This window comes from Chiloscyllium punctatum, chromosome 10 (assembly GCF_047496795.1).
Source record: "Chiloscyllium punctatum isolate Juve2018m chromosome 10, sChiPun1.3, whole genome shotgun sequence".
NCBI lineage: Eukaryota > Metazoa > Chordata > Chondrichthyes > Orectolobiformes > Hemiscylliidae > Chiloscyllium > Chiloscyllium punctatum.
Genome location: NC_092748.1, coordinates 107,110,449 through 107,132,891, shown reverse-complemented (window position 1 = coordinate 107,132,891; position 22,443 = coordinate 107,110,449). Strand labels below are relative to the sequence as shown.

The 22,443-nt window shown below is 42.8% G+C and overlaps 1 protein-coding gene across 1 annotated transcript in view; it reads left to right on the top strand.

Moving 5' to 3' along the window:
* Nucleotides 1–22,443, top strand: part of LOC140482418 (contactin-associated protein-like 5) — a 1,108,772-nt gene that overhangs the window by 513,491 nt on the left and 572,838 nt on the right. Inside the window, exons 5-6 of the mRNA XM_072579902.1 lie at nt 7,624–7,827; nt 8,856–9,040. Coding sequence (XP_072436003.1) covers nt 7,624–7,827; nt 8,856–9,040 — 389 coding nt within the window. The remainder of the gene's footprint in view (nt 1–7,623; nt 7,828–8,855; nt 9,041–22,443) is intronic.

The following is a 22,443-nucleotide window of genomic DNA, read 5'->3' as shown; positions in this document are numbered from 1 at the left end:
TTTCTCAAAATGGAGAACTCTGACTGGTGGCGTTACACAGGGATCCGTTTTGGGACCACTGTCGTTTGTGATATACTTAAACGACCTGGAGGAAGGTATAGGTGGTCTGATTAGCAAGTTTGAAGATGACACAATGGTTGGTGGAGTAGCAGATAGTGAAGGGAACTGTCAGAGAATACAGCAGAATATAAATAGATTGGAGAGTCAGGCGGAGAAATGGCAGATGGAATTCAATCAGGGCAAATGTGAGGTGATGCATTTTGGAAGATCCAATTCTTGAGCAAACTATATAGTAAATGGAAAAGTCCTGGGGAAAATTGATGTAGCGATCTGGGTGTTCAGGTCCATTGTACCCTGAAGGTGGCAATGCAGGTTGATAGAGTGGTCAAGAAGGCATACAGCATGCTTTCCCTCATCGGACGGGGTATTGCGTATGAGAGTTGGCAGGTCATGTTGCAGTTGTATAGGACTTTGGTTCAGCCGCATTTGGAATACTGTGCACAGTTCTGGTTGCCACATTACCAGAAGGATGTGGATGCTTTGGAGAGGGTGCAGAGGAGGTTCACCAGGATGTTCCCTGGTATGGAGGGTACTAGCTATGAAGAGAGATTGTAGATTACAATTATTTTCATTAGAGAAATGGAAGTTCAGGGGGCACCGACAAACTCATGAGAGGTATAGACAGGGTGGATAGCAAGAAGCTTTTTCCCAGAGTCGGGGGTAGTGGGGGGGATCATTAAAGGGAAATATGAGTGGAAAGTTCTTTATGCAGAGAATGGTGGATGCCTGGAACGCGTTGCCAATAGAGGTGGTAGAGGTGAGCACTATCGTATCATTTAAGATATATCCAGACAGATACACGAATGGGCAGGGAGTAGAGGGATACAAATCCTTGGAAAATAGGCAACACGTACAGATAGAGGATCTGGATCAGCGCAGGTTTGGAATGCTGAAGGGCCTGTTCCTGTGCTGTAATTTCTTGTTCTTTGTTCCACATACTGTACTTTGACACATAATACCCTTTGGGGGTAATTTCAGGATTTTGATCCATCAACAGTGAACGAACGACAATTCAAGTCAGGACAGTGAGTGGCTTGGAGGGGAACATGCAGGTGGTGGTGCTCCATGTAGCTACTACCCTTGTCCTTCTAGCTGGAAGTTGTGGGTTTGGAAGGTGCTGTATGAGGATCTTTGTTAAATTTCTGCAGTGTGGCATGTAGATAGTACACACTGCTGCTACTGAGCGTCGGTGGTGGAGGGAGTAGATGCTTGTGGATGTGGTTGGATGCTGCCTGAACTGCTGTGCTCTTCCAGCACCACTAATCCAGTATTCCATCACACTCTGACTTGTGCCTTGTAGATGATGGACAAGCTTTGGGGATTCAGAAGGTGAATTACTCATTGCAGTATTCCGAACATCTGATCTGCTCTTGTAGCCACTGTGTTTATGGAGTGAACCCAGTTGAGTTTCTAGTTAATGGTAACTCCAAGGATGTTGAATGTGAGAGATTCAATGCTGGTAACGCCTTTGCATGTGAGGGACGGTGATTTGTTGTCTCTTCTTGGAGATGGTCATTGCCTGGTGTAAGGAATACTTCTGAACCACTTGATGTTCAACTGCCTTGGCTGTTCAAGCCTAGAGAAAAACTAGATGCCATATTCTAATCATTCATGGTTTATCTGATATTCTTGTCTGTTAATCTTGGCAAACCAATTGCATTTCTGAGATTTACAAAGATAATCCACCATTCAAGGGTGTACTTTAGAAGCTCAGATGTAATGTTAAGTTTATGCAAGACTGAGTGAACCAGTTTGTATAATATCAGTTCGTAGCACCTATTTTGACCTCCATCCATCTTCCTGTGGCCATTGACTAAGATTCAACAAGATCAACGATGCTATCTAATTGGAGCCTGATCTTGTCTTCAGGCTTCACATGTCTCAATCATCAAGACTCCCACCTCAATAATATTGCCCTCTGACCCTGCCTCAGCTCACCTCCAACTGAGAGCCACAATCTTGCTATTTCTTACTTCTTCAAGTCACTAATAAAGTCCAATCCTGCCTGTACTTCACATCTTCCACATTCTGTAACCATGAACTCAACAAAAACCAATGCAGCTCTTCAAAATTATGATGGGATGTTCTTATTAAGTAAATAACTATAGAGTAATGGTTCAGTGGATATTCAATAACACCGCACTCTAAATTCAACGAGATGGTTTTCATTTCAGAAATGTGACGGACCAATTAGGCAATTGGTTCTTGTCAAGCTTTGTTCCAACTTTGCTTGTTCCTGACAAGCTTTCCTCAAACTCAACTTGTTCTAACCAGCTTTCCATCCAACTAAACCGAGATAAAAGTAAGAATCTCTCCAAGGCAGTCACTTCACAACACTCACACAACAGGGATCTGCAGCATAGCAAGTAGTTACCATTAGTCATGTTATTTACAGACAGCCTTGTTAAATCAAACATTCCAATACCTACAGTGAAACTTCAATGCCCTAAGCCCATAAGATGTGGGAGCAGAAGTAAGCTATATAGCCCAATGAGTCTGCAACAGTGAGATCATGGCTAATTTGAAAATCCTCAACTCCATTTTCTTACCTTTCCTCCATAACTCATGATTCCCTTACTGATCTGTCTGCCTGAGCCTTGAATATTCTTATCTATCCAGCATTAACAGCTCTTCATGGTAAAGAATTCCATCAATTAAGTATCCTCTGAGAGAAGAAATTCCTTTTCATCCGTGTCTTGGACAGATCTGGTCTTCGACTATCCCATAAGGGAAAATAACCTTTCTGTATCTATCTTGTCAAGTTCTCGAAGAATCATATCTGCTTCAGTAAAGTCATCACATTCATCTGAATACCAATCAATACATATCTGTCCTACTCAATCTCCTCATTAAGACAGTTCCTCCATAGAAAGGATTAACCGAGTGAATCTTCCCTGGACTGCCTCCAACACCAATATAATTTTCCTTAGATAAGAGGCCAAACCTGTTTAATTGGTGCCTTGTATAAATTTAGTAAGACTTCTCTATATTTATACTCCATTCCCTTTGAAATAGAGGCTAACATTCTATTTATCATCCCTATTCCCTGCTGAACTTCGATGCTAGCTTTCTGCGATTTATGCACAAGAGCTCCCAAATTCCTCTGTGCTATAGCTTTCTGCAATCTTTCCCCATTGAAAGGATATGCAACTCCTCTATTCTTTTTGTCAACATGCATAAGATTATGTTTTCCCACATTATATTGCACCTGCCAAGTTTTTGACCACTTGCTTAACTTGTCTGCATCCCTCTGCAAAATTACTGTACCACTGACCTTCCTAATGCTTTTTGTGAGATTCACATCAGATTGGAATTGGGACACTCAAGTTTCTCAAACAAGACTTGAACTCACAATCTTCTGATTCAGAAGTGAGAAAACTGTCAACAAACACATTGATTTGGACCCCATTTACCACCTTCTGAGAAAAAGAACAGGAAATGACACCACCACAGCAAAAAACATCATCACAGGAAATGACTTCACCGACCCAAGGAAACCTGAATGCATAAATAGAAAGCGGGTCACTAACACTAGCCCTTCACCAGAGACTCACTGATGATGTTACCTAGTATGGTGACAAAACGTCTGAAACTGAACCTTCTAGCTCAGCAAGCAAACGTACATCTAGTGAGGAAGCTATTTGTGAGCCAGAACTGAATCCCTAACCAACAGGCAACCAAAGAGATTTGCTTTATCGATCAGCTTTGCCTGTGTGTGAAACAAAGAAGTGTGGATGCTGGAGATCGGAAGCGGCAAAGGAAATTGCTGGAGAAACTCAACAGGTCTGGTAGCATCTGAGGGTATTGAGGTAATTTCTCAAAGTGTAGTCCAACTGTGGCTGAGCACTTAATGAAGACTGTAATGTTTGAACTTTAGGCTTTATTTCTTTATTTTCTTCTCAAAACTAAGAAGGTCTGCAATATGTAACTTTTAACTTTATTTTGTATGTTTTTATGCTATACTATAATTACTGCAATATTTAACTTTCATTCTTGTTCCTAAGGTTCTGTACCTAGATACTTGTATGTAAGATATTGCCTTGTGTGGCAACATTATAAATGTTTCACTGGACTCCTATACATTTTTTACATAAGGACATGTGACAATAAAATTAAAATCAAATCAAATCCAGAAATCCAAGTTGACATTTTAAGTCCAGTGACTCTTCATCAGTTCTGCTGATCAGTCACTGGACTCAAAACATCAACTCTGCTTTCTTCCCATAGATGCTGCCAGACCTAATGAGTTTCTCCAGCAATTTCTATTTTTGTATGTAATGTTCTGTCGGTTCTTCAGCCTTCAGTTCTATTAGAATTTGCCATTCTGTGCAATCAGGAGAAGTGGTCAATGATGTATCAATGTCCCGTGCCCTTCAACGAGCTGTTTTCACCCAGTGTTGGCAAATAATCAAGTTCCCACAGTGTTGTATAGGCTTTGAGCTACCTTCTTAAAATTTGGAATAGCAATATTAATAGCAGGTTCTCGCTCAGAGTACAATCCCCATAGAATACATCCTTGGGGGAGCAAAGACTGCCAAATAACACAAACACAGATGTTAATGTTACGGGAAACAACAAATACACCAGAGAAAAGCAAAATCTCCAAAAGCAGCTGGGAATCTAGCACTGTGCAGGGCTGCAGAATAAATCTGTGAGTTTACCCATTTCTTATGAAATGAAAACATGCACCAGGACTTTAACTGTTCACACTCCAATTATCAGCACTCCTATATCCAAACTCTGGTACCTGTTACTCCATTATCAGCAAGCTAATTATTTACACACTACCAAATCATCTTTGTATTACCTGCACTCAAGTGATCCGCGTTTCCATTATTTGTACTCCCAACATCAGACCTTTCAGTATTTACATTAACATTACCATCAGAGCTGCAAACAGCTGTCTCTAAATTCTCACTCCTATCATTTACATGTTCATTATTTCCATTATAATATCCTCGTTCTCACTATTTGCACTCACAATCCATACTTCCATAGTATCACCTTTTATAATCATTTGTGCTCTTCTTTCAATTCTTTCTTGGGATGCAGCATCACTAACAAGGTCCTCATTTATTGCCATACCTAAATGGCCCTGGCATGAGCCATTTGCAAGGCCATTTCAAAGGCACCTAAGAGTCAATCATATTGTTGTGAGCCTGGAGTGACATATCGGCAAGACCAGGTGGGTTGGCAGATTTTCTTCCCTCAAGAACATTAGTGAACGAGGTACATTTTTCCAGCAAATGATGGAAATGTCATTGTTGTCATTTCATAAACATTCCACATCTATTAATTACTGCTGTCCTGTCTCTGTGCTACTGAATTATCACAAATCTCTTTCTCAAACTTGACATTGCTATTCTCAATCTTGACTGTATCCTCTTAATAAAAGAAAAATAATGCAGATGCTGGAAATCTGAAACAAACACAGGGAATATTGGAGAAACTCAGCAGGGAGAGTGGTGGACGTGATCTATATAGACTTCAGAAAGACATTCGACAAGGTTTCCCATGGGAGACTGATTAGCATGGTTAGATTTCATGGAATACAGGGAGAACTAGCCATTTGGATACAGAACTGGCTCAAACGTAGAAGACAGAGGGTGGTGGTGGAGGGTTGCTTTTCAGACTGGAGGCCTGTGACCAGAGGAGTGTCACAAGGATCGGTGCTGGGTCCACTACGTTTCATCATTTATATAAATGATTTGGATGTGAACTCAGGAGGTATAGTTAGTAAATTTACAGATGACACCAAAATAAGAGGTGCAGTGGACAGAGAAGAATGTTTCCTTGGATTACAGCAGGATCTTGATCAAATGGGCCAATGGTAAAAACAATGACTGCAGATTCTGAAAACCAGATTCTCGATTAGAGTGGTGCTGGAAAAGCACAGCAGTTCAGGCAGCATTGAAGGAGCAGTAAAATCGACGTTTCAGGCAAAAGCCTTTTATCAGGAATACAGGCAGAGTGCCTGAAAGGTGGAGAGATAAATCATTGATTTTACTGCTCCTCGGATGCTGCCAGAGCTGCTGTGCTTTTCCAGCACCACTAATCCAGACAAATGTCCCAATGGGCTGAGGAGTGGCAGATGGAGTTTATTTAGATAAAAGCGAGGTGTTGCATTTTGGGAAAGGAAAACAAATCAGGGCAGGACGTAAACACTTAATGGTAAGATCCTAAAGAGTGTTGCTGAACAAAGAGACCTTGGAGTGCAGGTTCATAGCTCCTTGAAAGTAGAGCTGCAGGTAGATAGGATCATGAAGAAGGTGTCTGGTAGATTGCCTTTATTGGTCAGAGTATTGAATACAGGAGTTGGGAGGTCATGTTTCTGTTGTACAGGCCATTGGTTAGGCTACTTTTGGAATATTGCGTGCAATTCTGGTCTCCTTCCTATTGGAAGTATATTGTGATACTTGAAAGAGTTCAGAAAATATTTACAAGGATTTTGCCAGGGTTGGAGGATTTGAGCTACAGGGAGAGGTTGAATAGACTGGGGTTGTTTTCCCTGGAGTGTCAGAGGCTGAGGGGTGACCTTATAGAGGTTCATAAAGTTATGAGGGTCATGGATAGGGTAAATTGACAAAGTCTCTTCCCTGGGTAGGTGAGTCCAGAACTAGAGGTCATAGGTTTAGGGTGGGAGGAGAAAGATAGCCTTCTGTAGCAAGAAGCTCCAAAGACTCGTAAGTCTCTGACAGAAAAAAATTCTCCTCATCTCAATTTTAAATTGCCCCCTCCCCCATTTATACTGAGACTGTACCCTCTGGTGCTGGACTCTCCTATAAGGGGAAACATCTTCTCAACATTTACCCTGTTAAGCCCCTGAAGAATCCCATATGTTTCATTGAGAAGGTGGCCTTGGAGAAGGTAATGGTGAATCACTACACTGTCAAAATCCTCACTCTTATCTTTATCTGCTTTTATCCTCATTCTCATAATGCTCACTGTCAAAGTCTTCAGTGTTGTCCTCACTTTGTGGGCAGCACGGTGGCTCACAGCACCAGGGTCCCAGGTTCGAGTCCAGCCTTGGGCAACTGTGTAGAGTTTGCACATTCTCCCTGTGTCTGCGTGGGTTTCCTCCGGGTGCTCTGGTTTCCTCTCACAGTCCAAAGATGTGCGGGTCAGGTGAATTGGCCATGCTAAATTGCTCATAGTGTTAGATGCATTAGTCAGAGGGAAATGGGACTGGTTACTCATTGGAGGGTTGGTGTGGACTTGTTGGGCCATAGGGCCTGTTTCCACACTGTAGGGAATCTAATCTAATCACTTTTGTTACCCTCATTCTTATTACTCACTAATTTTATGTTAAAAATTTGAGGAAAGGGCAAGATGTGTGTTTGTTTTCGGCGTGAAGCGAGTGGACATCTGTGAGAGTATTTCAAATTAATTCCTTCCATAATTATTGTTCCTAATCAAGCAGCATATGTAGCTCTGGTCTGCACCACTGATAGTTCCAGCACTTACTTTACACAGAAATCAACTGGGAGGCTGGGTTTCCAGTAGCTCCCATGAAACGCATTCTGCTTATTTCTGAGAGATGACAGCCCAGGTTTGCTTTCACAGAATCGGATGTTGCCAACTTTGATGGGAAGAGCTCCATGTTCTACAGGTTCAGCCAGAAGAGTGTGACCACGGTAAAGGACATGATCTCCCTCAAGTTCAAGACAATGCAAAGTGATGGAGTGGTCCTGCACGGAGAGGGACAACGGGGAGATTACATCACGCTGGAGCTGAAGAAAGGCAAACTCTCATTAGAGATCAGATTAGGTATGGATTGTGCTCATTTCTGTTTTAAAGTAAGGGGCAGCACAGTGGTTAGCACGGCTGCCTGACAGAGCGAGGAAGCCAGGTTCAAAGCTACCCAGGGGCAACTGTCTACGTGGAATTTGCACGTGCTTCCCGTGTCTGTGTGGGTTTCCTGCAGGTATTCTGGTTTCATCCCACAGTCCAAAGATGTGCAGGTTAGGAGGATTGGCAATGCTAAAATTGCCCATCGTGTCCAGGGATGCGAAGGCCAGATGGATTAGTCATGGGAAATGCAGGGTTACAGGGATAGGGTGGGTCAGGGTGGGATGCCCTTCAGGAGGTCAGTGTGAACTTGAATGGCCTTGAATTCCACACTGTAGAGATTCTATGAATTATAATAAAACAGTTACTGTGCTAATTGAGTATTCTCAGGAATAATTTCTTACTGCTGATGAACAGATAGAAAATATAAAGTATCATATTTTATACTAAATCTAATAGGTTTCAATGACTGAATAAGTCAAACTATGTTTTTATTTTCTCGAACTTTCCAACATTTGTGGCCTGCAATGTTTTATTTATTTGTAATCTATAGTGTACAGGCATAATATACAGGTTCACTGTTTACTTTCCTCTTGCACTTGACCTGCTTAAACTCCATCTGCCATTTCTTGACCCAACTTTCCAACTCTCAGCGCCAGGGACCCAATTCACAGTGCCGAATTTGATTCCACCCTTGGGCGACTGTCTGTGTGGAGTTTTCACGTTCTCCCCGTATCTGCGTGGGTTTCCTCCCACGGTCCAAAGACGTTCAAGTTGGGTGAATTGGCCACGCTAAATTATCCATAGTGTTCACGGACATGTGGATTAGGTGTGCTAGCCATGGGAAATGCAGTGTTACAGGAATAAGGTAGAGGGATGAGTCTGAGTGGGATGCTGTTTGGAGGGTTGGTGTGGATTTGTTGTGCTGAATGGCTTGTTTCCACACTGCAGAGATTCTATAGTAAAGTATGATCTATATGAGTTAATTCTTTCAATTTGTATTCTAGGTGGTGCAACACTGCAAACCATTGATGGCTATTCCTCTGTCGTACTGGGCAGTCTCCTTGATGACCTCCATTGGCATTATGTTGCAATTGAACGTAATAAAAAACAAGTGAATTTTACTGTGGATGCAGACACGCAACACTTCCAAACCAACGGGGAATTTGATGTCTTGGATATTGACTATGAGGTAAAGACAACTTTATTAAGGTCAAACATCATCACCCTTCAGAACTTTCCATATTCTTAATTTGTGGTGTACTTCTGGTAACCTTGAAGGTTAGGACTGTGTTTTAAAAGCTGTTAAGGAAATGCACAGTATGGTTCAGATGCTCAACGTTTGAGAGGCTAAGAAAAATATGGGACTTTGTGGCTCTATTAAGTCTGCCGCTTCCTCATTAACCAAGGTACCTTCACTCTTCTTCATCAAAAAAATACTGCAGATGCTGAAAATCAGAAACAGAAACAGAAATTGTCAGAAGAACTCAGCAGGTCTGGCAGCACCTATGGAGAGAAAGCAGAGTTAATATTTGTGATGGGGGCGGCACAGTGGCTCAGTGGTTAGCACTGCTGCATCACAGCACCAGGGTCCGAGGTTCGATGATGAAGGGCTTTTGCTCGAAACGTTAATTTTACTGCTCCTCGGATGCTGCCTGAACTGCTGTGCTTTTCCAGCACCGCTCTAATCTAGACTCCAAGGTTCTATTCCAGCTTCGGGTGAATATCTGTGTGGAGTTTGCACGTTCTCCCCGTGTCTGCGTGGGTTTCCACTGGCTGCTCCGGTTTTCTCCCACAGTCCAAAGATGTGCAGATCAGGTAAATTGGCCATGCTAAATTGCCCGTAGTGTGAGGTGCATTAGTCAGAGAGAAATGGGTCTGGTTGGATTACTCTTTGGAGGGTTGGTGTGGACTTGGTTGGCTGAAGGGCCTGTTTCCACACTGCAGAGAATCTATTCTAATTTTCTCAAGAAGGGTCAATGGACCCAAAACATTAACTTTAGTTGGCAGAAGAGTTGAGTTTTCTGGCAATTTCTGTCTTTGCTCCTTTTAATCAGATTGGTCAATGCTTGGACAGTATTCCAGTTGCAGAAAGGATGTTCGGGGACTCGTCAACTGAGGTAGTATGGGCTGAGGTTCCCCACAGTAGGCTATTGTACAAAATGCGGAAGATGGCATTGTGGGAGATATAGTAGTTTGGATAAGTAATTGGCTTGCTGAAAGAAGACAGAGGGTGGTGGTTGATGGGAAATGTTCATCCTGGAGTCCAGTTACCAATGAGTACCGCAAGGGTTGGATCCACTGCTGTTCGTCATTTTTATAAATGACCTGGATGAGGGCGTAGAAGGGTAGGTTAGTAAATTTGCAGACGACACTAAGGTTGGTGGAGTTGTGGATAGTGACGAAGGATGTTGTAGGATACAGAGAGACATAGATAGGCTACAGAGTTGGGCTGAGAGGTGGCAAATGGAGTTTAATGTGGACAAGTGTGAGGTGATTCACTTTGGTCGGAGTAACTGGAATGCAAAGTACTGGGCTAATGGTAAGATTCTTGGTAGTGTAGATGAGCAGAGAGATCTTGGTGTCCAGGTACACAGATCCTTGAAAGTCGCCACCCAGGTTGACAGGGTTATTAAGAAGGCATACAGTGTTTTAGCTTTTATTAATAGAGGGATTGTGTTCCGGAACCTTGAGGTTATGCTGCAGCTGTACAAAACTCTGGTGCGGCCGCACTTGGAGTATTGTGTACAGTTCTGGTCACCGCATTATAAGAAGGATGTGGAAGCTTTGGAAAGGGTGCAGAGGAGATTTACTAGGATGTTGACTGGTATAGATGGAAGGTCTTATGAGAAAGGCTGAGGGACTTGAGGCTGTTTTCGTTAGACAGAAGAAGGTTGAGAGGTGACTTAATAGAGACGTATAAGATAATCAGAGGGTTAGATAGGGTGGACAGGGAGAGCCTTTTTCCAAGAATGGTGACGGCGAGCATGAGGGGGCATAGCTTTAAATTGAGGACAGATGTCAGAGGCAGTTTCTTTACTCAGAGAGTAGTAAGGGTATGGAATGCTTTGCCAGCAACGGTAGTAGATTCGTCAAAGTTAAGTACATTTAAGTCGTCATTGGACAACCATATGGACGCACATGGAATAGTGTAGGTTAGATGGGCTTGAGATTGGTATGACAGGTCGGCGCAACATTGAGGGCCAAAGGGTCTATACTGCGCTATAATGTTCTATGTTCTATAACATTTAACGTCTCTGTGTAAAAGTTGCCCCTTGGGTCCCCTTTAAATCTTCCCTCTCTCAATTTAAACTTGTGCCTTCTAGTTTTGGACTTGTCCATCCCTGGGAAAAGTCCATGTCTTTTTCCCCTATCCATTGCCCCTCATGATTTTAGAAACCTCTGTAAGGTCACCCCTCAGCCTCCGATGCTACAGGAAAAATAGCCCCAGCCAAATCAGCTACTCCCTGTTGCTCAGATCCTCCAACCCTGACAACATCCTTGTAAATTTTTTCTGAACCCTTTCAGGTTTCACAACACCCTCCTTGTAGCAGGGAAACTGAATGCTAGTCTTAGATTAGTTTAGATTTAGATTAGATTCCCTACTGTGTGGAAACAGGCCCTTCGGCCCGACAAGTCCACACCGACCCTCTGAAGAGTAACCCACCCAGTCTCATTTCCCTCTGACTAATGCACCTAACACTATGGGCAATTTAGCAAAGCCAATTCACCTGATCTACACACCTTTGGACTGTGGGAGGAAACCGGAGCACCCGGAGGAAACCCACACAGACACGGGGAGAATGTGCAAACTCCACACAGATAGTCACCCAAGGCTGGAATCAAACCTGGGACCTTGGTGCTGTGAGGCAGCATTGCTAATCGTTGTGCCACTGTGCCACTCCAAAGTATAAAATTCTTAGTATAAAATTGAAAAATTAAGAATTAAAGTTTAAAAAAGTCAAATATTGCAGTCCTTTGTTAAGCCATAGGCCTGCCGACGCTCCAAGATGGGTTTTCTCCAAACGGGCTAGCTCTCCCTTGTGCTGGGCAAGCTTTCTCCCGCACTGGGCTAAGATGTGCCTGTGCTCGCTATTCACCTTTGCCGCTGACCACTGCTGTTGACCTCCATCGGGCACACCAGGCTTCGCCATCACATGCAAGGCCTCAGCCCTGACTGCTGCTTGGCTTTTTAACCCCCGTTCCTGCCATCCTTTGCTGCCTCATCATCGCTTCCATCATCCCGTTTCCCCGTAATTGAATGCAGAGGTCTGTTTCTCTTTCTGTGAAAAATGTCTATTTGACATCTCTATCCAAGAGCCAATTTATGTGAGAATCCATTGTCTCACAGACATTGCAGCTCAACAAATCGGTCCCCAGTTTGACCAATATTTATAATGTTCTTGGTCTACTTGTGCTTCTAAAGAATATTGACTTTATTTAAGTGGTATCGTATTGTTTCTTAAATTTGTCCTGAGGCCACAATAGAGAGTAACATCATGTGACATTACATCACCTCCTGTGGTGGTGTGTATTATAATGAGCATCTCATCCAGTCAGGCATTATCCCTTGTACTTTAACGCTAAAATCTTCCCAAGCCCGAAAAGAGATTATCTGGCCATTATCTGACTCTCATTTGTAGGAGCTCACAGTAGAAAAATCCACTGCTGTGTTTCCTCCATTAATTCAGTCATTGCACTTGGAAAAATATTTAATTGACTGTAAAATACTTTGGGACATCCCTAGGCACAAGAGCAGGTGAAAATGAAAGTCCTTTGTTTTCTTTCTTTTTGCAGGAAGCAAAACCTCCTAAATCTTTGAAAACTGCAATCTCTGGTGCTCGTATGTTCACAAAAGTGAACATTTTGTCCCTGTCAGCTTTATCGATTCCCTCCGTAATATTGAAATTTTTAATTAGATCTAACAGAAAGCTTTTCTTTTGCAAAGAAAATGAGTTCTTTGAGTTTTCCTGAAAATTTAAATACTTAAGCGACCAGGTCATTTCAGTGGTCACCCTTCTAGAGGAAACATCTTATTAAACTTGAGAGGGTGCAGAAAGGATTTACAAGGATTGTTGCCAGGACTGGAGTATTTGAGAGGCTGAATAGGCTGGGGGCTTTTTCCCTTGGAACATCAGAGGCTGAGGGGTGACCTTACCGATGTTCATAAAATCATGAGGGGCACGGATAGGGTGAATAGCCATGGTCTTTTTCCTAGAGTGGAGTCCAAAACTAGATTTAAGGTGAGAGGGAAAGGATTTAAAAGGAACCTAAGAGGTAACATTTTCATCCAGAGGCTGGTGCGCATATAGAATGAACTGCCAGAGGAGGTGATGGGGGCTGATACAATTGCAACATTTAAAAGACATCTGGATGGGTACATGAATAGGAAAGGTTTAGAGGGATATGGGCCCAATGTTTGCAAATGGGACTAGGTCAGACTTGACGTGTGATCATTTACTCATACTTACGAATGGCTATTTAACACTGTGCCATCTTGCATTGTGTCCTGACTTTCAAAACAACTTACTAAAATTACAGAATCCACTTATACCCCAGGGACCATTTGTAAAGGGGAACAACAACTTATTCTGCATGAAAAGACAGTACTGACTGGTCAGCAAGTTGACTTGTGGCTATCATATAATTGATCCAATCTCCATTGTCATGCCTCTACTGATCAGAGCCAATGCATTGGCAATGTATTTCCATGCAGTATAGAATATAGTGCCCCTTTACACTGGTATTCGTACAAATGCCTTGATGAGTGTAAGTCAAAAACCCTCAACAAAGTGGGTCATTTCTCGGCAATACATGCATTTCAAAAGAGTTCAAAACAAAGCCTTAGATGGCGACAAAACACCTCTTTATGATGTAGGTAATTACGTTGAAATAAATAGAGCTTACAGTTCAGAAACAAGCCATTCATCCTGACTGCTCTCTGCTGATGTTTATAGCCAGTATAAAGCTTTTTGCATTCCTCTAACCATATTAACATCTTTCTCTTTATTTATCACTGACTTGCTTAACCAGCTCCCTTAACTACGTTTCTCTCGTTTGCCTCAACTATTTCTGTAGTAGAGAATTTTATGTTCGATGCACTCTCTCAGAAAAAGATTTTCTTCTGAATTTCATGTTAGGTTAGCGACAGGATATAGTGAATTAATGAAATCCAAGGCTGGATTTTATGGCATCTGTTGTTCTTCTGGCTCATATTCCACTAAAAAATGGAGGTGGTGGTGTCCTTATAATGTCGCTGGACTTGTCATCCAGAACCTCATGCTAATAGAGATGGTGACATTTGAATTTAACAAAAATAAATCTGAAATAAAGAATTGGCTTAATGGCGTTGTTTGGTGTGAAATAACATCTGGTTCAAGACTGTCCTTTCGGGAGGGAAATCTGCCAGCTTTATCTGACTCCAGACCCACAATCAAGTGTTTCACTCTCAACTGTGCCCTGGTTTACACACTGATCCTACAAACTGTGAATGATTCAGTGAAAAAAGTCAGTTGGGAGCCCACATACAGAAAGAATGTCTTCCTTCTGCCTTGCTATCAGTTAACAGCCAATTGGCCATTACATAGGCTGGAGGTGGGACTTCTGCCATTGGGGGGAAGGAAGACTTACCCCAAAGAGATGCCAGGTAATCAGATGACTGGTTATGCTCCCTGCAGTGCCACGCAGAAGCAGTAGCCACTGTTGGGACTGTAGGCAGCCCGGAGTGAAGGTCAGCAAGAATTTCAAAGCTCTGCTTTTTTTATGCTTCCTGTTTGACCAAGCAGGGCAAAACCATTAAGCCTTATCTTAACCTCAACAAAGGTAGCATGCTGTGAATATTGGATATCTAAGTGAAAAGCATAAAGGCTCGAAGCATTTACCAGATGAAAGGCTGTGACTGTTGAGCATTCCTAGTTATTTCTGTTTCCATTTCAGATCATTTTCTCACCCAGTGAGAAGTGATCAAATACTGATGGTCTTCCCACTAACCCAGGAACATTAAAAGCAGTTGCAGCATTTCTGAATCAGATATTTCCTCATTAGAGACCAAGGAGGAAAACCAGCGTCAGGCTAATTCCTGAGGGAGACCCAAGCTGTTTCCGGGACTCTTAATAAGATTTCAGCTCATTGTACTGACAATGATGCAATACTGGTATATTCCACTGACAAAATGCTGCTCTGCATTCAGAAGAACATTCTGATACAAAATTATGTAACAGTGGTTAGCACTGCTGCCTCACAGCGCCGGAGACCCGGGTTCAATTCCCTCCTCAGGCGACTGACTGTGTGGAGTTTGCACGTTCTCCCCGTGTCTGCGTGGGTTTCCTCCGGGTGCTCCGGTTTCCTCCCACAGTCCAAAGATGTGCAGGTCAGGTGAATTGGCAATGCTAAATTGCCCATAGTGTTAGGTAAGGGGTTGATGTAGATGTAGATGTAGATGTAGATGTAGGGGTATGGGTGGGTACGCTTCGGCGGGGCGGTGTGGACTTGTTGGGCCGAAGGGCCTGTTTCCACACTGTAAGTAATCTAATCTAATCTAATCTAATCTAAACATTACATATAATTTCTTTGCCAATACAATCTTTATGTATATTTAAGGCTGAGATAGGTAGGATCTTGATCAGTCGGGGAATCAAGAGTTACAGGGAAATTGGATATGAGAACTGTTGAATCATCCATGATCCTATTGAATGGCAGAGAAGGCTTGAGGGGCCAAATCACTGACTTCTGGTGTAATGGAGTGGAAAACAGAAGGCATTGGCAACATGTCTCTCTTTTCCACACAATTGAGATTGATTCATTCCATCCTAGCAGTTGAAAAGTTAACACAACTGTAGGTATTTTGCTGTTTCGTTCATATTGCTACTATTCACTAACATATTCCTTCAATCTGTTCATGGCCACTGGTAAAGCCAATCTCATTATCTTCCAGGTTGCTTCCATGCTGACTCTTAAAATGTGACGATGAGCAATATTTCTTGTAAGTTGTCTGAAAGCAATGTGAAACGTAGTACTGAATTGAATGTTGGCAATGAGTTCTCACTCATCTTTTGGAAATTGGATAGGAGTCCCGCATCTCATTTGTAATGGAGACCCGATGCGATTATATACTTTCAGGCATTTAACAGGCAAATACAGGTGCTCGTGTTCTTCCAGATGCTAATGGTTCTCCAACAGTTTGGCTGCTGTTGTCTCAGATTATTTGGTGTAGTTCTGCAGTACATCTTGTGGAGTACACATACTGTGCATTGGTGATCGAGGGAGTAGATATTTGTGAGCATAATGCCAATCAAGTGGATTGCTTTGGTTTGGATTGTGTCAAGCTTCTTGAGTTTTGCTAGAGCTATACTCAGCCATGCAAATGGAAAGTACTCCTTCATATTCTTCACTTTTACCCTGTGGATGGTGCACAGTCTTTGGGGAGTCACGAGGTGAGTTACTCATTGAAGGATTCCTAGCCTCTGACTTACTCTTGAGGACACAGTATTGACTAAGTGAACCCAGTTCTGTTTCTGGTCAATGGTAACCCACAGGATCTTGATAATGGGGTCTTAGGTGATGGTAAAGCCATTGATTGTCAATGGAAGATGTTAGATTGTCTCTTATTGGAGATAATCTGCAGTCCTCACTTTCTCCTCTTATTGGAGATAGTCATTGTCTGGAATTTGTGTGGCACAAGTGTGTGTATACAGTGTTCTGAATCTGTCTGGCAATTATCCTGCTGTGTTTGGCACATTGCATATACAAGGATCATAGGGCTGAAGAGCTGAAAAACATGTTGCTGGAAAGGCGCAGCAGGTCAGGCAGCATCCAAGGAGCAGGAGAATTGACGTTTCAGGCATAAGCCCTTCTTCAGGAATCCTGAAACGTCCATTCTCCTGCTCCTTGGATGCTGCCTGACCTGTTGCGCTTTTCCAGGAACACATTTTTCAGCTCTGATCTCCAGCATCTGCAGTCCTCACTTTCTCCTCATAGGGCTGAAGTTTCCACTTTTATCCAAGTGTCTGTTTTGTTGGATTTTTTGGAGGGTTTCTTGCTGTGAGATTCTGACATTTTCTTCCAGTTTGCCTCTACTTACATATTTGCCCCAATAGCACCCCTCCATCTAATGCTAGCCCTATCTTGCTCTGCACTGTTTTTGGAAGGCTTTGCCCCTGCTGAGATATTCCAGAATTGACTGGCATCCCTCGTCCTGTCATCATCTTTAAAAGCTTGTGGTGCCCCCTGACAAGCACTGGGGGTCCAGAACTGTCCTGCAGATTCTTTGCCTCAGCCCTGGTAGATAAGAGGAATTGGAAAATTCAGTGCTTGGCTTTGCTGGAAGAGATGTGGAGGTGCTGCTGGATGGGGTGGTGCTGAGGGTGAGGCTTCCTCTTCCCATCCCCCTCCTCAGGACCAGCAGTGGGGACCAGTGGAGACCATACCAGTCTGGTCCAAGGTTTCCCCTGGTTCACTGCAATCTCAGCCATCTGGAGGAATAAGCAACACCAGGAGAATAAGGTCAATGAGTGTCTTGATTCTGCCACATCAAGTGCTACTATTTTTTCCCAGTACCACAAACTACTGTAGCCACCTCTCTGAGGCTCATGCTCCTCATCTTTGCCCACTCACTGTCATCCAGCCTACCCATTACCACTAATCCTGCATGCCCTCTGTGCTGACTAGTCACACACTCACTCACTCATTAACTCAATCACTCACTCACTTATTCACCCTCACTGATTCACTCACTCACTCATTCAGTCAATTACTCACTCACTCACTCAATGACTCATTCCCTTACTTATTCAATCACTCGTTCACTTGTTCATCAGTCATTCACTCACTCACTCACTTGCTCACTCATTCACTCAATCACTCACTCACTCAACCATTCACTCACTCAGTCACTCACTCACTCACGACATCTCTCTACCTTTCAAACAGTTTTAGACCTCTATGCCTCAGAAAAAGGTCCTTTGGCTCCAGTCTAAAGCAAACACTTGACCATTCTAACTCAGTTTTCCAACACTTAGCCCATAAAATTGTATGCCTTGGAATCATTCCTGAAGTAGGGCTTATGCCCGAAACGTCGATTCTCCTGCTCCTTGGATGCTGCCTGACCTGCTGCGCTTTTCCAGCAACACATTTTTCTGCCTTGGGATCACAAATGTCCATAAAAATACTTCCTAAATGTTTCTGCAGTCAGTTCCAGATTCCCGCCACCCTCTGGATGAAAACATTTTTCCTCATAGCTCCCTGTAAATCTCTTGCCCCTTACATTAAATGTACCCCTCCCATCCATTGATCCCTCCACCAAGAGGAAAAGTTACTTCCTGTCCACCTTGTCTGTGCCCCTCCTCGTTTGTACACCTCAGTCATGACTCCCTTCACTCTCCCCTGCTCCAAGAGAAACAACCCCAGTCCATTCAATCTTTCCTCATAACTAAAACTCTCCAGCCAAGCCCCGGTAAAGTACCCTGTAAAAGCTGTGTCACCCGCTTTCATCTCCCTCACTACCTGCCTCTCCCGAAGGATAGGAGGAAACCAGCACACAAAAGGGCAGAAGGAATCACGATGGGTGGGTGGACTCTCTGACATTCAGCTTATCATCCCTCATGTAGGAATCATCCTAACTCCGACTGACCTGAGTGACTTGGAGAAAGTGACGACTGCAGATGCTGGAGAGTCAGAGTTGCAAAGTGTGGCACTGGAAAAGCACACGAGGTCAGGCAGCCTCTGAGGGGCAGGAGAGTCGACGTTACGGCTATCAGTCCTTCATCAGGAATGTCTCTCTGCTCGTGCCTTTGGACTGGGAATGGAAGCTACTCTGAAGTTACTGTGCTGAGACCCCCTGAGGGAAGATGAGCCACTTCGATTGACTGAGGCCTGCTGACCATGATGAAAAGCTTCCTATCCTTGCCCCTGCAATGAACTGGATGGTGATACAGCAGTACCGAGAGTCTGATATTGCTGGCTGAGGGGGGTAAAGTGCAAAAAAAGCAAGGCATATCTGCTTTGAGCATCCAGGTAGACTCAGGGCTTCAGTTTACACTTTGACAGTGAACAAAGAGCCGGGAGATGCAGCTTGGTCCAATCCATGAGGTGGATGCTTGTGTCCCTGAGCACACAGTGTCTTTGCTGCAACATTACAGTGAGAGTTGCTAATGCAGCTCAAGGTGCAGGATGGAAGTGTCCTGTAAATGGATTAGATATGTGCAATGGGAGTTCTCAAACACTGATGCACTTCAGAACCAACTGGGTATGGAATGCACTTGGCTGGTGCCCTCAGATTGTGCCCTGAGATGTTGGTGTCTAGATCAAAATTTCTTTGGAGCAAGCAGTGAGCTGAATCCACCATTGAATGTATCTGCTCTGACCTCCCTCTGAGGAGGTGGCTGGTTTGCTCACAGTGCATGTTGGAGGAGTGCATATTAATGAGGCAAGATCTGCAGCTAATCAGGTCATTACTAAACAAATATCCTCCTTAGTGGGTGACTCGCCATAGCCTAGCCTTGCTCTGTCACCCTGCAGTTGCATAAAAAATGCAGGGAGTTGTTCCTGACTTTGAGAAAAGCCTTGCAATTCTTCTACAGTTCTCGCTTTAGCCAAGTTGTTCAGACCCTCGTCAAATAACGTCCTTAATGTCTGCTTTGCTGTGTAATCACACAACACTAGGTTATTGTCCAACAGGTTTAATTTGAATCAGTAGCTTGTTGGACATTAACCTGATGTTGTGTGATTTTTAACTTTGTCCACACTAGCTCCTCACATCATGTCCTTAATGTCTGCTTTGTCACTTAGAGTCATACAGCCCTACAGCACGGAAACAGACCTTCAGTCCAACTCATCCATGCTGATCAGTTATGCTAAATTAACCAATCCCATTTGCCAGCATTTGTCCCATATCCCTCTAAATCCTTCCTATTCATATACCAATCTAGAAGCCTTTTAAATGTTGTAATTGTACCAGCCTCCACCACTTCCTCTGGCAGCTCATTCCATACATGCACCACCCTCTGCATGAAAAAGTTGCACCTGACGTCCCTTTTAAATTATTTCCATATCATCTTAAACCTATTAGAATGTGTTTTACTGCTTTAAACAAACTGACCCACAGTGTTAATTAATCCCTGATGTACAACTGACCATCAGACTATTAACATGACACCACAATAAGGCATATTCAACTCTCATTCCCATTAAATTGTCCAGCAGTCATAAGGAGACCACACAGTGGGACAGAACAGGATGCAAAATGTCAATTGGTAGTAGAAAATTAGAATATTACTGAAAATATTGCCATAATATTTTATCTTGCACTCACCAGGACCAAAGCAAGAATGATAAATTTTAAGTTATCAGTATTTTGCGACAGGAGCAAAACGTGCTGTTTGTTTGGCAGGCCAAGAGTTCAAGACACAATTCAATACAATGCTTGGCAAAATGTCTCTTGATTAAAAACAGGCTTCACACAACTAAAAAGAGGGAGCATTGACTGACATGGACTTTTTTATAATAAATTCAGTTTGTGAAATGATCCATTTGTTATCATCTACAATTGGTTCTGCTGTAACATGTGCTACTTCAACATGAATTGGTTTTAACGTGTTTAAAGAATTTAGACTGTTATTTGTAGAACATGAACTTTCCTTACCTGTATTGGCTACAACATGATTCTGGCCCCATTGAGTTGACATGGTGTGGCTATAACGCCATTTTCTATAACGCAAGGTCACATGAGAATGAAACAATTGCGTTATTTCAGAGTTAAAAATCACAAAACACCAGGTTATAGTCCAACAGGTTTATTTGGATGCACTAGCTTTCGGAACGCTGCTCCTTCATCAGGTGGTTGTGGAGTGTATGTTCCACAACCACTTGATGAAGGAGCAGCACTCCGAAAGCTAGTGCTTTCAAATAAACCTATTGGACGATAACCTGGTGTTGCATGATTTTTAATTTTGTACACCCCAGTCCAACACCGGCATCTCCAAATCATGCATTATTTCAGACCTGACTCTTAGCAATAAAGACTGCAACTTTGTATGCTTCAGGCTGAACTGGTAAGCTTATTGTGCTTTTTGTTAACTATTGTTGTGTTTTCTAACCAGAGCAGCTACTGTTCCATCTGGCCAGTTACAGGTCTCTGCACAATTAATGCTTCGCTCCTTGTTCATGATGCTGATAAGCAAAGTCAAGTGTATTTTCTCAGTCATGTTCTGGAAAGAAGTCCAAAGAGAATTAAGAAAGCATTGGATCTTGTGCTTCGAAATGTTGAGCTGCCTGCATTACATGGTGTCCAGCATTGAAATGACTGAAGCCATGGTCACTGAACACACACATTGCAAAATCAGCAAACTTCATGACACGTTGGACATTAGAGAAGTGAAAAGCTTTCCACGAACAGATATTCAGAAAAATCAAATAGGAAAAACAGTCACTGCTGCCTCAATATAAGTTTTATTCAAAGAAAAATATGTTTGATTAATACACAACTAAAACCTAGAATGAACAGAAACAATCAAATTTGGTTGTACAATAATTAGACCGTGCAAAGAGTCTGCAGAAAAATTTTGATGTGTGAAGTGAGTGGGTAGAAATTTGGCAGATCGAGTATAATGTGAAGGTGTCCACTTTGGCAAGGAGATTAGAAAAGAAGAATATTATCTTGTCACAAAGCTGGTTCCTTTTTTCCAAAAGCGATCCCTTTTCTCAAGGACAATGTGTCCTTGATTTTTTTCAGAGGGATCATAAATCTCTCCCAGTTCCGATCAGTCTGATTTGGTACAGAGATGAAAAGGATTTTGAGAGGCTTTTTTGTTTATATGTAAACAGATGAGACTTCAGGCCAAAGTGGTCATGTTTTAGAAGTAACCTGTATAATGAAAGGGGAGTGGTCAGCTCTCCAGCTGAGCAGTTCAGTCCAGAACTAGTTAAAAGTTCAGCTGTGTGGAACCTCTCTCTCTCTCTCTCTCTCTCTCTTTTATTCTTGCTCGCTGCCCTTCTAACTTCAATCAGTAAGCATCTGTTCCATTTCTTTTCCTGCTTTATAACGGGGTTTGTTTATTGAGGCTGTTGTGTGTATTCGGAACAGCATAATTAAGTCTAGTTTGGACAGATTGAGTTCTGTAGGGATTCTTTATTGTGTTCTTTGTGTCTCATAGTGTAATTTTGTGAATAAATTTCTGTCTGTTTTAAAACCTAGTAGTCAACCTAGATAACTTACTCTGGACAACTTTCCCCATACACTTACCGAAACAAATTGCAAAGCCATGGTCTGCATTGCCTGCTCAAGAACGTTTTGTGTGGTGTGGCCTAGTCCATAACAGATTGGGGGTTCTTTATGGGATTTTAAATAGCGAATGGCAGGTGCTAGTGTCTTTATTTCAGGTGTTGCTTTGGTTGGCAGACAGAGCTTGGGATAGTAATGGCTCTTTCAGTCACCAAAAGTTTTCTGGAAGAGGATGTGGTGACTTTGGAAAGTTTGCAAAAAGTGAATAAGACCAAGCTGCAGGAATTAGCAGTCAAACTCAAATTGGACCTGCCTGCTTCTGTGAGGAAAGGAGAGATAATTGCAGCAGTAGCCCAGCCTTTTAACTTGCTGGAGAAACC